Genomic DNA, 14,505 nt, shown 5'->3' with positions numbered 1-14,505 from the left:
CCGAGTCCCGCCAGCGGCATAACGCATGCGCCTAGAAATGCGGAAGTGCCGTTCTAACCTCTCTGCGCAGCTAATCCGCCGCTCTCTATGGTGATCAGTCCTCCAGACAACAGCGAACGCGCGCCCGTCACCTTAAAAAGAACATCTGTTTCGAAAAACCACTGCGGGAACAGGCAAGCAGCCGATTCTCGCACCGCGGGCTCAGCGATATTTATAATCCACGATGCCCCTCCTCTATTTCCACCATTTTATGCCCGAGCCCACCCGGGAACAGACCGGTTCGGCTCACAGCTGCCCTTCAGCGCCTCGTGGCATCCAACCTGCTCGCCTGCCCGTTGAACTGGCAAACGTCTCCTTCCGCCCCAGCCCTGCACCATCCCCCGGCCATTTAAAAGCCCTCGCAGCGGCAGTGCAACACCGCTTAGAGCGGCTCGGAGCTTCTCGATCGCGCTACCGATGTGCAGCAGCACCGACACGAGCATGTCTCGAGAAAGCAACACATATGACTAAATCCAGGCACTGTAACGCGCTACATACACGCGCCGGTTTCTGCCCCGCACGGCGCATGCACCAGCTCAGTACCGAGCTACGCATGCGGCTTCTTGGAACAGCACTGCGCATGCGTCTCGCGCAGCGGGCAGCCCGCATGCCCAGATTCCATGACTACAGTACGCATGCGCCTTCTAGACATCGCACTGCGCATGCGCACAAGATGCATGCGCTTTTTCACAGCCCGCTGTGCATGCTTAACCCCCTACCAATACAGCAATGCGCATGCGTTAGCTTTCGATTTCGCAGCGCACATGTGACGATATCATCTCTGCACGGCGCGTGCGCCCCTCTTGATACGGTACTGTGCATGCGCCAGCCTCGCAGCCATTATGTGCATGCACAGTCCTCATCACGCACTGCGCATGGGCGAGCTGCACTTCCGCAGAGTGCATGCGCCTTTTTCGTCATGGCAGTACGCATGCGCCTGTCCGGCCAACAGTGCGCATGCGTCTCTTTCTTCGTCGTTAAGCGCATGCGCCTTTCTCGCAGCAGCGCTGGGCATGTTTTCGCCTCCAATCATCTCTACGCAAGCACCAGCGGTTCGCTTTGCACTGCGCATGGGCAACTCTTGGCACAAAGTGCGCATGCGATTTTTTTTCGGAAATGCACCGCGCATGCGTCAGCTCCCTCGCCGCCGTGCGCATGCGTCAGCTCCCTCGCCGCCGTGCGCATGCGTCAGCTCCCTCGCCGCCGTGCGCATGCGTCAGCTCCCTCGCCGCCGTGCGCATGCGTCAGCTCCCTCGCCGCCGTGCGCATGCGTCAGCTCCCTCGCCGCCGTGCGCATGCGTCAGCTCCCTCGCCGCCGTGCGCATGCGTCAGCTCCCTCGCCGCCGTGCGCATGCGTCAGCTCCCTCGCCGCCGTGCGCATGCGTCAGCTCCCTCGCCGCCGTGCGCATGCGTCAGCTCCCTCGCCGCCGTGCGCATGCGTCAGCTCCCTCGCCGCCGTGCGCATGCGTCAGCTCCCTCGCCGCCGTGCGCATGCGTCAGCTCCCTCGCCGCCGTGCGCATGCGTCAGCTCCCTCGCCGCCGTGCGCATGCGTCAGCTCCCTCGCCGCCGTGCGCATGCGTCAGCTCCCTCGCCGCCGTGCGCATGCGTCAGCTCCCTCGCCGCCGTGCGCATGCGTCAGCTCCCTCGCCGCCGTGCGCATGCGTCAGCTCCCTCGCCGCCGTGCGCATGCGTCAGCTCCCTCGCCGCCGTGCGCATGCGTCAGCTCCCTCGCCGCCGTGCGCATGCGTCAGCTCCCTCGCCGCCGTGCGCATGCGTCAGCTCCCTCGCCGCCGTGCGCATGCGTCAGCTCCCTCGCCGCCGTGCGCATGCGTCAGCTCCCTCGCCGCCGTGCGCATGCGTCAGCTCCCTCGCCGCCGTGCGCATGCGTCAGCTCCCTCGCCGCCGTGCGCATGCGTCAGCTCCCTCGCCGCCGTGCGCATGCGTCAGCTCCCTCGCCGCCGTGCGCATGCGTCAGCTCCCTCGCCGCCGTGCGCATGCGTCAGCTCCCTCGCCGCCGTGCGCATGCGTCAGCTCCCTCGCCGCCGTGCGCATGCGTCAGCTCCCTCGCCGCCGTGCGCATGCGTCAGCTCCCTCGCCGCCGTGCGCATGCGTCAGCTCCCTCGCCGCCGTGCGCATGCGTCAGCTCCCTCGCCGCCGTGCGCATGCGTCAGCTCCCTCGCCGCCGTGCGCATGCGTCAGCTCCCTCGCCGCCGTGCGCATGCGTCAGCTCCCTCGCCGCCGTGCGCATGCGTCAGCTCCCTCGCCGCCGTGCGCATGCGTCAGCTCCCTCGCCGCCGTGCGCATGCGTCAGCTCCCTCGCCGCCGTGCGCATGCGTCAGCTCCCTCGCCGCCGTGCGCATGCGTCAGCTCCCTCGCCGCCGTGCGCATGCGTCAGCTCCCTCGCCGCCGTGCGCATGCGTCAGCTCCCTCGCCGCCGTGCGCATGCGTCAGCTCCCTCGCCGCCGTGCGCATGCGTCAGCTCCCTCGCCGCCGTGCGCATGCGTCAGCTCCCTCGCCGCCGTGCGCATGCGTCAGCTCCCTCGCCGCCGTGCGCATGGGGACTCTTTTTGGTGCAAAATTCGTATCTGTTTTTGCATGCTCGTTGTTGGCCATCGATTCGTTATGCGGGGGCGGCAGAGATCGCGGGAAAAACTTCTTTGCATTTCCGCCTATTGGCCACACGATGACAGCCAAGACCGTGGAATAAATTTTGCTGCAATTTTGCCGATTAGCCACACGGCGGCAGCAGAGACCGCGAAGTGAAATTCGAATGTGTGAAAACACAGAAAATAAATTTGGGGGAAGGGAGACGACGAAGAAAACGAGGAAAACTTCGACAAAGCCACCAAACCTGCGCTCAGTACTTATGAATACCTGTCAATAAATAATAATAAATAATAACTAGAAAATTGATGTTGTCGTGATTTTTATTCTTCTTTTTTTCAGCCAGTGTCCCAGGTGATGAAAAACCCAGAGTCAATCTGACAGATGCGTGCAGCAAAGCAGAACGATCCAAAAGAGACACAGAACATAATTTAAATACGTGCCCTTCAACAATACTCAGCATGGGTGGAATTATTACATAGCACAGGAGACATTGATGGGACATAGGGAGAGGACGCAGAAAGGACACAAAGACACAAGCGGGACACGAGGACACAGAGGGAATGAGGAGGGGGACGCAGAGGGTACATGTCATAAAATGCATTGGGACAATGTGGTAGCAGACAAACCAAGTTTGGAGTCTCAGGTTGGAGATTATGCAATGAGAATCATGGAAGAGGAAACAGAGACTTCACAAGAAGGTATTGAGCTTAAAAAGATTTGCAAAGGAAACCCTAAGAACGCAGAATCCCTTTAAAGAAAGGTGCATTAGCTCCAGGCATTTCCAGAGTTGCACTGCTCAGTCAGCCAACCAGTATTACCTCGGGGCTGATTGAAGCATTCCAGAAACAGGTAAAAGCAAAAGAAAGGAACAAACATCAAATCCACCATTACCAGATCACAGAAAGGCAGACCCCTTTGCTCCCCTCAGAGAACAATTAGAAGACATAATACGCAGAGGCCTAGCAAAGATAGCTATTCTAAGCCAGCATACAATCCCCATAGAAAGGGGGAGAGCAAAACCCTGCAATTAAAATAAAATAAAATAAAATAAAATAAAATAAAATAAAATAAAATAAAATAAAATAAAATAAAATAAAATAAAATAACTTACCTCTTTCCAAGAACCTCAGCTCACCCAACAATCTCCAGGAAGAAACACAGCCTTTGGGGCTGCCAGCCCTTAAAATGATGTGAGGGAGGGGTGGAGCCAGGCTCAGCTCCATCTGGTCCCACGGCTGCATTGCTTCCACCTGTGCTTGCAGGGCTGCACCCCTCACCAGGTGCTCCATCACTGCTTCAGGCTGTGATCTCAAAGTTCCCAGAAAAAAAAAAGTAATGACTGGCAGCCAATTGGGTCTGCCTATCTGGCAAGGGGGGTTTATCAATGGACAAGCTAGGATGATCCACATATTTTGCTTCCAGTCTGTCCTCAATGGCAATTGGTGACATTTCTAATAAATAGGGGAGCACAGATTTCAATACTGATACAGCGAGGTGCTGAGAAGCTGCATGTGCAGCAAAAGGGCTAAGATTACCGGTGTGAATGGAGTGAGTGCTGTCTGCCAAAGTGCCAGGGTCGTCTAACGGCTCTCCTGTGAGAAACGTGTGTCATCTACTCGCACAGCAATTAAAGACCATTGTGAAATTATTGGAGGGTTTGATGTGTATGTTTGGTGGCCCTGCTAGGCAGGGGGGTTGGAACTACATGATCCTTGAGGTCCCTTTCAACCCGGGTGATTCTGTGATTCTGTGATTCTGTGATTGATTCTGTGATGTCCTCAGTGGGTGAACCTGGCACCTGCCTGTATGGCAGTGTGTGGCCTTTTGGCTCAAACACCAATCCCAAACCCAAAGAAACAGGGAGGCTGCAGTGCGTCCTTCATGTAGCCCCTGCGCTCCTCGAGTCAGAGATCGTTGATGTATTGCAGTGCCCCATTTCTGCTGCGGCTCGACGAGAAATTGCTGAAGTCACTGCAGATTTGGAGAAAAGACAAATCATCTCCAGAAAGCACTCCCCGTACAACTTGCCCACATGCATGGGGCACAAGCCCCATTTTGGGGGCAATGACCCCCACCCCACTGTCACAGCCATGCACTGACACCATCACCCCACTGCACATGGCCATCAACTTCTCCCAGGACTCCATGCACCCCAGAGGCATCCCTGTCCCTGTCCTCAACCCCACAATGACATCCACATAGAGTAAAGTGGGGCAGGGGATGTGAGGGGACTTCATGGGACATGAGAGGGCATATGGGGACACAAGGACATGGGAGGACATGGGGTTGATGTGTGGGGTCAGAACTACAGAGGCGAGAGGAGGTGACACGTGAATGTGATACAGGGAGGTGGCAAGCTGTGCCAGGAGTTTGAGCAGCGCTGCAGGGCAGATGAGCAGTGTCAGCCCAACCTGGGGGTGATGGTGACACTCCAGGATGAGGAGCTGCTATTGGTCTTTGAGCACGTAGGAGTTTGTTATCCACACATAATACTGTACTTGTTGATTTTTTTTAAATCAGTGATAGTATGCGGTCTGATCCAATGTCATTGAAAATTGTGGTTTAAGGATCATCAGCTGAGAAAAGCAGCAGAAAAGACAGAATAGCTGTAGAGCAGCCTAAAAAGCAGCAAGAAGCTCTGGGAGGACTGTCAAGTGCCAGATTCTGTATCAAGTGTGTATCTGTGTGCATATGTTGTCATTACCTCCTTGGATCAGGGTCAGGGTTCTTGTCAGTTCTGAGCTCCTGCAGTGGGAAGAGCTCAAGCAACTGGTGCAGTTGCTTCAGACCTGTGGGATGGGGGAGTGCTTGATAAGGACAGCCCTGTGCAGCTCTCAGCTGGACAAACTTGCTCCGTGTGCCCAGACTGTGAGCTGTGCAGCCGTGCCCGGCCCCACTACTCCAGCTCAGAGTCCACTGCCTGCAGCTGCATCTTTGCTTCCTTCCCTCCTGCTCAGAGCCTTGAGGGTGCTCCCACAGTCCCCTGCCCACCCCCAAAATGTCAGAGAAGACAGCTGGCAGCAAGCTGGAGGAATCACAGCACCCTGTTTTCCTTTTGCCTCCTCCGCTGCCACACAGGGCTCCAGCCTGCGAAATGGGAACGGTCGGGGGGAAAGGGAGTGCTGGCAGGAGCGACTGCTGTAGCTGGCCGGGGAGGGTCTGCGTACCCCGTGCCCTTCTGGGCTATGTGTCCAGCAGAAAGACCAGGGAAGGGCAGCTGAGAAGCTGCCTCCATCAGAGGGGGGAACAAGCTGTCCTTTCGTAGAGAATTCCGGGCTCATGTGCACTGTTGCCTGGAGAACTAAGTATGATAAAGATTGATGGATTAGCTGCGCAGAGCGACGAGCACGTATGTAGGTCACTTCCGTCTGGCTACGCGCATGCGCCTTGCTGCCTGCGGCACCAGAGACGACCGCAGTTCCACAGATTGTCCACTCGGCGGCAGCAGAGACCGCGGAAAGAACAACCGATGCTGTTGACGCGGACCCGCAGTGCAGCGCAGTGCAGCGCAGTGCAGCGCAGTGCAGCGCAGTGCAGCGATTGTCGATCCGTTCTCTCGTGATGACATGGGAAGAACACATAGTTAAAAAAGGAAGGGGAGGAAAGAAAAAAAACGATGAAAAACAAGGAAAATAACTCCAGATCCAGGAAGCCTGCGCTAAGTGCTTGTGAATATCAGTAAAAAATGATCAAAAATATTCAAGCACCAAAATCTAACTACCGAGCAAATTTAACGTTAAGGAAATGAAGGCATTATTGCTGTGACGGGGGAAGAGGAGTAATCCGCCGCGCAGCAGCGCCCCGGCCATCGTCCATCGCCCGCCGCTGTGCGCGTCGTGACCTGGGCGATGTGCGCGGCGCGCGACCTTCCTTCCCGGGAAGGCGGCGCGGGCACAAAGCGCGCTGCCGTCACGCCCCGTGGGGCCGTCATGGCCGGCAGAGCCCTCGGCTTATGAAAGGGTTACTGGCAAAGGTGCACTGTGCGAAGAATTTACTGAGATCAACTTGAGCTTTGCCGGTGGATCTGTGATCGCATCGGGACCGTTAACGCTCTTTGCCGGTGAGGACCGGCTGTGGAGCGCTCGGAGTACCGCCCGAAACCCGCGCCGTCCTGGCAGCCAGCAGGCTCAGCACTGCGTGCGGAGCGGCGATAACACCGCCCGGCACAAGGCAGTAACTCAACCAAAAGTTGCTTTCGGGCCGCGCTCAATGCGCCTGCGCCCGAACTTGTCACCGCCCCGGCCCCTCGCCAGGAGAGTTCCACCAGCCGGAGAGGGGGAGAAGCAGAAGCGGTTGCTGAGCTCTCCCCAGTCCGCTGCGCTGCGATGGCAGCGCCGCTGCCTCAGCTCCTCCCCGCCTTGCCGCAGAGGTGGTTTGTGCCGCGCACGGGCGGCCGGCTGCGGGGCGTGCCGGCGCCGTTCCCTAGGTGAGGGCGTTCGTCGTCCCTCCCGCCGTGGCCTCGTCAGCGCTGCCAGCGTGGAGCCGGCCCGTGCTGAGGCGGAAGTTTCCGGTGGGGAGGCGGCGTGCAGCGGTGGCTGCACTGGCTATGGACGCGACTCTGGAGGTCTGTGCGAGCGGCTGCCGAGGCGGGGCCGGGACACCTGCGAGCGGCCGGGCGCTGAGGCGCCGTGGGCCTGCGAGGCGAGCGGCCCAGAGAGGCGAGCGGGCAGCGGCGGTCGCGTCGCTCGATGGGGTGGGGGCCGAGCGGAGAGAGCCGGGGCCGGCGGCTGGCGGGACCTTGATTTTGCGCTCGACGCCTGCTTTGTGTCGAGCGAGCCTGAGGAACTGGAAGCAGCGGCGGAGCCCTGCTGCTGCTGCCCGGCCGTACCCAGTGAACCTCTTTGGGAACGCTTTTCGTCCCTTAAAATAAGATGAACGGTATTTTCTGGGAACGTTAAGCTTCAGCAGGAGAATATTTGACCTCTTTGCTCGCGCTCGCTCTCTTTTTTTTTTTTTTTTCCAATTTTCATTTTATTCTGGAGGTGTTTGCAGCCCCGGGTTTGCTCTCCCGTGTCCAGTGTACAAAACAAATACTCTGTTATAGCATAAGTCACTGACTAAACTTATTATGCTGTAGTTACTGTGAATCGGTGAGAATCTAGCAGTTACCCAGGACTTGTCACTTGTGATGGCTCTTAGTGCACCTGCTGCGCTTCCTCAAAGCGAACGGGTTGCTCGTGTTGTGACTGCTTGTCAGCACCGTTGTTGCTGTCTTTGAGATGGTATTTATTTGAAACAATTTATTTCTTATGCAGTTGAGATCTTATTGTATCCCTTCCCCTTTAGGTCATTTACTGTATTCAGCATGCTTAGTCCTATGTAATCTTTGGAAGCAGCTAGATGTGTGAATAGGATGAGCTGTTGTACAGCGAGTAAAAAGGGAATTTGGAAAGTCTCTTCCTGATGTAGTTAATGAGTTGGTAGCAAACCATTTCGCTATTTTAAATGCAGATGAAAAATGCAATACTTGAGACTTGGTTTTGGCAGGCTTTAAGAACTTCAGATCTTTACTGGCCCTAACAAAAATCTCACTGACTGCTGCTTATTCAGGAAAGCTTAATGAAGTAACATCTAACTGAGCATAGCAGTTTAGGGTATGCTCTTTGTTGCACTTAAGTCCAATTGACTTTAAAGAAATGTTGATGCTTTACTGAAAAACTTCTGAAAAGTTTTGTTGGACTAGGTCACTGTCATTAAATGCTTACATTTCGTAATGAAGCCCATGTTTTGGTTATTTGTATTGTTTATGGTATGCTGTAGTTTGTAAACAGTGACGACTCTGAGAACTAACGTGCTTGATAGTCAGTATACACAAATAAGTGTGTAAACTTGTTGCCATTTGTTTTACCTTTTTTTATCATGGCTTTTTTGTCCTTGGACGATAAAAGCTGTGGTCCTCTGTATAGTAAATATCATAGTGCAATTATTGTCTTTTAGCCACTTAGTGGTTAATACTCAGTTCCACTGGGTGACTGTAAGGGTTGGGCCAGGATGCACCCCTTCCCAGCTCTCATTTAAGGGCTGGCAGTGGAGATGAGGGGATCTCACAGGAGATCCTTATATACCTGAAGACCTTGCAGGCCTTCCACAGGTAAGCAGTTTCTTGCTCTTATTTTTGTAGACCCTGCTGTTTTGTCTGAGTGCATCCTTGTTCGATGTGGCCTGGGACTTCATTGCTCTGCTCTCTTGTTGCACTTTCTATCACATTCCACTCCACAATGCTGCTTTTCTTAAACATGAAAAAAACAGTTAGGGTTTGTCGCTCAGCATGTGATTTCTGACTCCTGTTACTGCATTAATTACCATGGCATCCTGGTAACTTTATGGAAAACCTGAGGCAGCAGATGTGCGTGCAATTGTGCTGCACATTAAGGAAGTGATAAAGTTCAAAAGAACAGATGTCTGTAAGCAGAAGCCTTGTGTTAGTATGGTGCCATTTTCATTCGAGTCATGAAACGCAACTTTTCCAAGGTATTTCTTTACCCGTGGAATAAATACAGTACTCTTATGGGTAAAGAATACTCATTGTTCTTTGAGACTAACTTATAGTTGAGAACAGTATTTATTTTTCAGAAGTAAAACTTTTTCATGGGCAAACGTAATAATGGAAGGGGAAAAGGAGGCACGTTTCTGATGAATACTGTGCTACATCTGAATCTCTTTGCACACATGTATTTATGTAGTCTGTTTAAAAGCATCCCTTTCTGATGTTCCTTTTCTGTGTACAGAAAAGCCAGCAAAAGTTCAAAATAAAAGTTGTGAAACACCGGTGTTCTCATTTTTTAGTTTGTAATTAATGATCAGTTTTATTGCAAACTGGAGTGCTTATCTCCATACTTCCCCTGTTGCCAAGTAACCATGAAATACTAACATCATATCTGAAATACTTTACTGCTCGAAGTACTTAAAAATAATAAATTTGGAGCTGTAGGATACAAAAGCGTAAACACGAATCAGACCTCTGCCAAAATTAACCTTAGTGAATTAGATTAGTACATCTCCAAGGCAGTAAATAGCAACAATCAGAATAGGCTGGTCAGCGTCAGGATTTTGGAAGAATGGGAGGTAGAAGTGCCAGTGGATGCCTCCTTAGGGCTTGAAGTACTGTTGCGTGTTGTAATGCAAATGGCTGAAGGATCACCTTACTGTGATTAGTCAGATCCTGTTGATTCCAGGAAAGGGACTGAGCCCAGAATCTAAGACTTATGTAAACAGTGTCAGTTTCTGAGGTGCTTCTGCAAGTAGTGTCCCAGTTTTTTGTAGTTACTTCCTTGCTTGCTTTTCCAATGCCTTGTCAGCAAAGGAAAAACATACTAAAAAGGTTTTCATATTAATGTATGAAGACAAACTTTCAGCAAATGTGTCGCTTCGTCAGATGTTTGTGTGTTTATCAATCGCTGCTGTCCTTCTGTATTGTTCCTTTTCACTTCATTACAGAATGCTCTCTATCTGATTGAATACTATCTTTTCTCATATCTTTCCTTCCCGCTTTTTCTGTATCTTTTGCTTCTTCTCCATAAGCCAGTAGATGTTTACAGTGTTTTCTCAAACAGTGGTAGTAGTGGATTTTGACAGTGCTGTCTGGATGTGCTCACTAATGGTAGAGATTGGAACTACCAGTGGTACTGGGAATCTACAGAGTATCGGAGCTGAGAGCACTGTTGCATCCTGCTGGGTCACCTAGTCCACTCCTTCTGGGTGCCTAAGGACACAAATTGAAAGCAGTCACACCACTCCCCTGTCATTCAGTTCTGCATGAACTGTAGCCTAAGCAATCACATAAATCATCTCAGACTTGACCAGAAAAAAAAGCAAAAATGCATTTAACACAGTTAATTGGATGAAGAAAAATTTAAGGCTGTGAAAATTTTGCTGTGCTGGGTGGAGGGTTATCTTAGTACTTGGCAGAAGGAACCACAGAGATGAAAACAGTTTTGTTGGGATGATACGCATGAAGGAGAAAACCTTGCAGGAGGTTAAAAAAAAAAAAAATATCTAGTTGAAGCATGTTGGTGAAAGGAAGTGACCTGAGATAGGACTTTAGTGCATCCTGCTTTAGAATTGTATTTACTTTGTTGTCCAGTGGAGTTTTTATTTCTTCCAAGAGGGGTTGTGTACTCACATGGAGAAAAAAGGCATTGAGTAACAGAAGCAGCAGATTATTGTGTAGGCATGCTTTTAATAACTGTAATCAAGAAGCTAGAAAAAAGACATACTTCATCATAAACAAACAAGCAAGGAAAAGCCTTTGAAATGTATAGTTTTTGTCAGGGACAAAAAAATAAATAGTCCTGCATAAACTGAAGCATGGTAAAGAAATCTGAGTTTGCTAGCATAGGAAGTTGACCCGCAGTGTATTACAAGTCACTTAGACATCTGAAAATACATTTAAATGAAAGTTAGCTGTGCAATAAGTGTTACAGAATGCTTATGAGAGCTGAAAATATATGCAGTTATGCTGTGTTAAAACTCTCATTTAGGAAGACAAAAAGACCTTTGAGCTGCCTGAGGTGGAAAGCTTTTAATTAGTTTGACAGCCTGGCAGCAATTACATGCAAGTCAGGTGTAGAATTTCATGTTGTGTAGACAGGTCCTTAGATTCAGAGCATTATGTACAAAATTTTTCCAAGTTTTCTCAGTTTTCAAGTTTTCGGAGTTGCTTTTTGCAGTCTTGTTATTAGGATTACAGTTCATTGTGAAGAAATGAATGATTTGTGCAGCAGGGTGACCATAAAAAATGGTTTTAAAGTTTCTGCTACTGTAGTTAGAAAGATGCACTTTTTTGTTTTCCTTGCATGTATGTATGTTCATCTTCTGCTGTGCTTCAAATCTTATGGCTGTTGGTTTTGAAATTGCCTTTGTAATTCTTACTGCGTTTGAGAGTCATTAGGAAAAGTCTTTATATATAATGCAGCTGTTGTACACTCCTACTGCCTGCCCCAAATGTGTGCATGAATGTGTCCTTCAGAAGGTGATGTTCAAGAGCTTGTCTGTTAGTCTCCTTATAAAAATACAAAAAATACTGTTTCTTGCTGCTTGGAGCTTACATACACATCACCTTATTTACAGACTAAACTGAACTAGTGTGCGACTTTACTATGGCATGCTATTAAAGCGTATCCAGAATTCTTTAACAGAACGGTTTGCTGTTGCAACTTTGCCACACCTGTTTTTCATACTGTTTAAAATAAGCAGATAGTCTGCTGCTATACACGTCCATGCCCTTACTGATGAGAATGGAGGAGGAAGCATATATAACATTCATTACAGAATGGTTAAAGGGTTCTTTTGTGTCCTGTAATTCCAAGGAATGTGAATTGCTGTGTATCCACTTAGCAATTGGAAAAATACAGAAGGAATTTATTTTCCAATCAAGCCCCGATCTGAATTCAAGGACTGTTGATTTCATAGTATTTTATGGAGCCTAGCATAGCTTCTCATTACTTTTTAAACTTTTTAACGTCTTTATTCTGTTAGCTTATTACTGCAGGGGTTTAATGCATGGATAATTAGTGCACGACTGAGCAAGTCACAAGGCAAATGTATGCAGTTCTTAACATCTGCTGTAGTTCCAGCTGAATTTTGGTGTTAGTAACAAACAATAGCAGTGCAAAGGCTCTTTTGTAAGGCTCTAGTTTCAACCTCCCTGCTGTGTGCAGGGTCACCAACCACCAGACCAGGCTGCCCAGAACCATATCCAGTTCTTCTGTCTCTGACAAGTGCTTTAACAAGAATCTGTTACCTGCTTTCAGCATGGGATTCACGATTTCTTTATTTTTGTCCTGTTTTGTGCAGCTAGAGGGCTGCAGCTGCTGAAAGATAAACCTTTTCTGTAGCTTGGAATTTCTTTAGATAACAGCCATTCAGTTTTAACGTGTAGTCTAGTTAAAAAGCCTCTCTCTGATAACATTAACAATTGATTTAAAGTTAGTAGAAGTAGGAAAAAAAATAGGTTTACAAGAGCATTTGGTTTAGCTGGTGTTTGGGAACTACTGAGTCACGGCCTGAACCTCTGATTGATCACCTGAGGCGAGCAGTGAGTCAGGCAGAGGAGCACAGGTGAAGGCAATGCAGCTGTGCTGCCGGAAGGGGTGGAGCCAGGCTGCACCCCTCCAAGACCTGTTTAAGAGCTGGCTGCCAGTGGGGAAGGATCTCTTCTGGAGATCCCTCCTTCTGGTGTTTTGTAGTGAGTCCAGCATAAGGGTAAGCCTTCCTTTTATTCTCTTTTATTATCATAATCTACTTTGCCTAATTCTCTTGTTTATTTTGTGATTGTAACATCTTGATATCCATTGATTATACTGCTGGTTTCCCATCTACTTTGCAAACTATTGTTGTGGAAGTTCAACGGGGAAACCCAAATGAGGAAATGGCAGGGAATGCTGGAAAAACTGCCTTTTTACTTCTAAGTTTGCTAGTGCGGTCTTAAATGATATTTTCTTGCTTTTCATTAAAAAAACAAACAAAAAAAACAAAACCTCTCAAATACTTACTACTGAAGTGTTGAAGTATTTCTTAGTTGAACTGGTAATCTAAATAATAGCATCTACAGCAATAACAAATAGCAAACTGACAGCCTATTCAAGGTTTCCTTTGAATTTACATCTGAATGCTCTGTGATCTAAAATCCGCCTTGGTGATATTTTCCAGTGTTGGCTTTCCTATACAGCTTTTCTAGAAGGTAACTATCTTTTAAAGATAACAGTGTTGAGTTTATTTACTGATTTTGGTCTGTTTTTTGTTTCTCATTGCTTTTTCTTGTTACTAATTCTGCAGAAGGGCTAGAGAGTTTTTGGTTTCATTTGTTGTTTTTATGAGAATCTGTGCACTATGAGAGCTGACTGTCAGGGTGTAGCGTGGCTTCAAAGAATTGAATCAACTGAGAATATGGGAATTTTATTTTTTTTCTTTGGTGTGGAGGCGTGAGTTCTCAGGTGAAGTTAAAGGAGAATTTCTAATTTAGATCTGCTACTGAAAGACTTGTATTTAAGATACAATTCTGTTTTCTGTTCTCTGTAGAAGGGTTTCATGGTATTCCTTAGCACATTTGTTTTTTAATATTGTGGCATGTGAGATTTTGTATTTAAGGGAATAACTGAGGTTTTGTTCATAATGAAGAATGGTTAAGGAAAGAAATCATTCAGTAGGGCTAAAATGGCATGTATTTAGTTTTTGTAGTTAAAACATTATAGCAAGGGCTTACTTGAACGCCTTGTGTTTATTTATTCATTTATTTTTTTCCCCCTCTAGTGCTTGCTCTTTTGTTCCTCATCATAATCCAAAAGAGATAAGTAGAGATTCCAGAGGATTTTTGAAAAAGTTCTTACTCCTTGTAGTGTTACTGTAAAGTGTATCTGTAAAGTTTATCAGGAAAGACTCAAGCTGAATTGTTAGACAGTATGCATTCTTTAATAACAGCCCTGGATGCATGGAGGATGCTCTATTCCTATCAGGCGTACCTTGCACAAAAAGTTAGTTTATATGCATCCAGAGGTCTTCCCAGAGCTACATACGTATTGCACACAAAGAGTCCTGGAACCTCCCATATCTATTCAATGCAAGGTCTGGCAGAATGTCCCTTATCTGTTCAATACGAAGACACTGACCCTTCCTGTTATCTAAACAAACTATAAGGCTGTCCATTAAGGGACTTAACAAGCTGCAGCTTGTATCGGAGACAAAATTTGGATCTGTGGATATTAAGATCCACATTACAATCAATCTCTGTTTTGGGTTAGTTATTTTAGGTTAGTAGTATGCTTTAATTTTCTGTTTTTAATTGTTGAATTTTCTATGTTCTTAATTTTCTATGTTGATACAACATATCATTTCTAAGCAAATATACATTACATGAGTTT

At 48.6% G+C, this 14,505-nt stretch overlaps 1 protein-coding gene across 8 annotated transcripts in view; it reads left to right on the top strand.

The window, feature by feature from the left end:
- Positions 1 to 6,935: 6,935 nt before the first annotated feature.
- PDXDC1 (pyridoxal dependent decarboxylase domain containing 1) overlaps positions 6,936 to 14,505 on the top strand; it is a 29,975-nt gene continuing 22,405 nt past the window's right edge. For 7 of the 8 annotated variants that reach the window (XM_052679497.1, XM_052679503.1, XM_052679500.1 and 4 more), the window contains exon 1: positions 7,080 to 7,211. In XM_052679497.1, the coding sequence (XP_052535457.1) occupies positions 7,194 to 7,211 (18 nt within the window). In that variant the 5' untranslated portion in view covers positions 7,080 to 7,193. The other variant, XM_052679499.1, reaches the window with a different exon arrangement.

The sequence above is a fragment of the Tympanuchus pallidicinctus genome, unplaced genomic scaffold, assembly GCF_026119805.1.
Source record: "Tympanuchus pallidicinctus isolate F22 unplaced genomic scaffold, pur_lepc_1.0 scaffold18, whole genome shotgun sequence".
NCBI lineage: Eukaryota > Metazoa > Chordata > Aves > Galliformes > Phasianidae > Tympanuchus > Tympanuchus pallidicinctus.
Note: the sequence above shows the minus strand (reverse complement) of the source record. Positions and strands in the feature narration are given on the sequence as shown.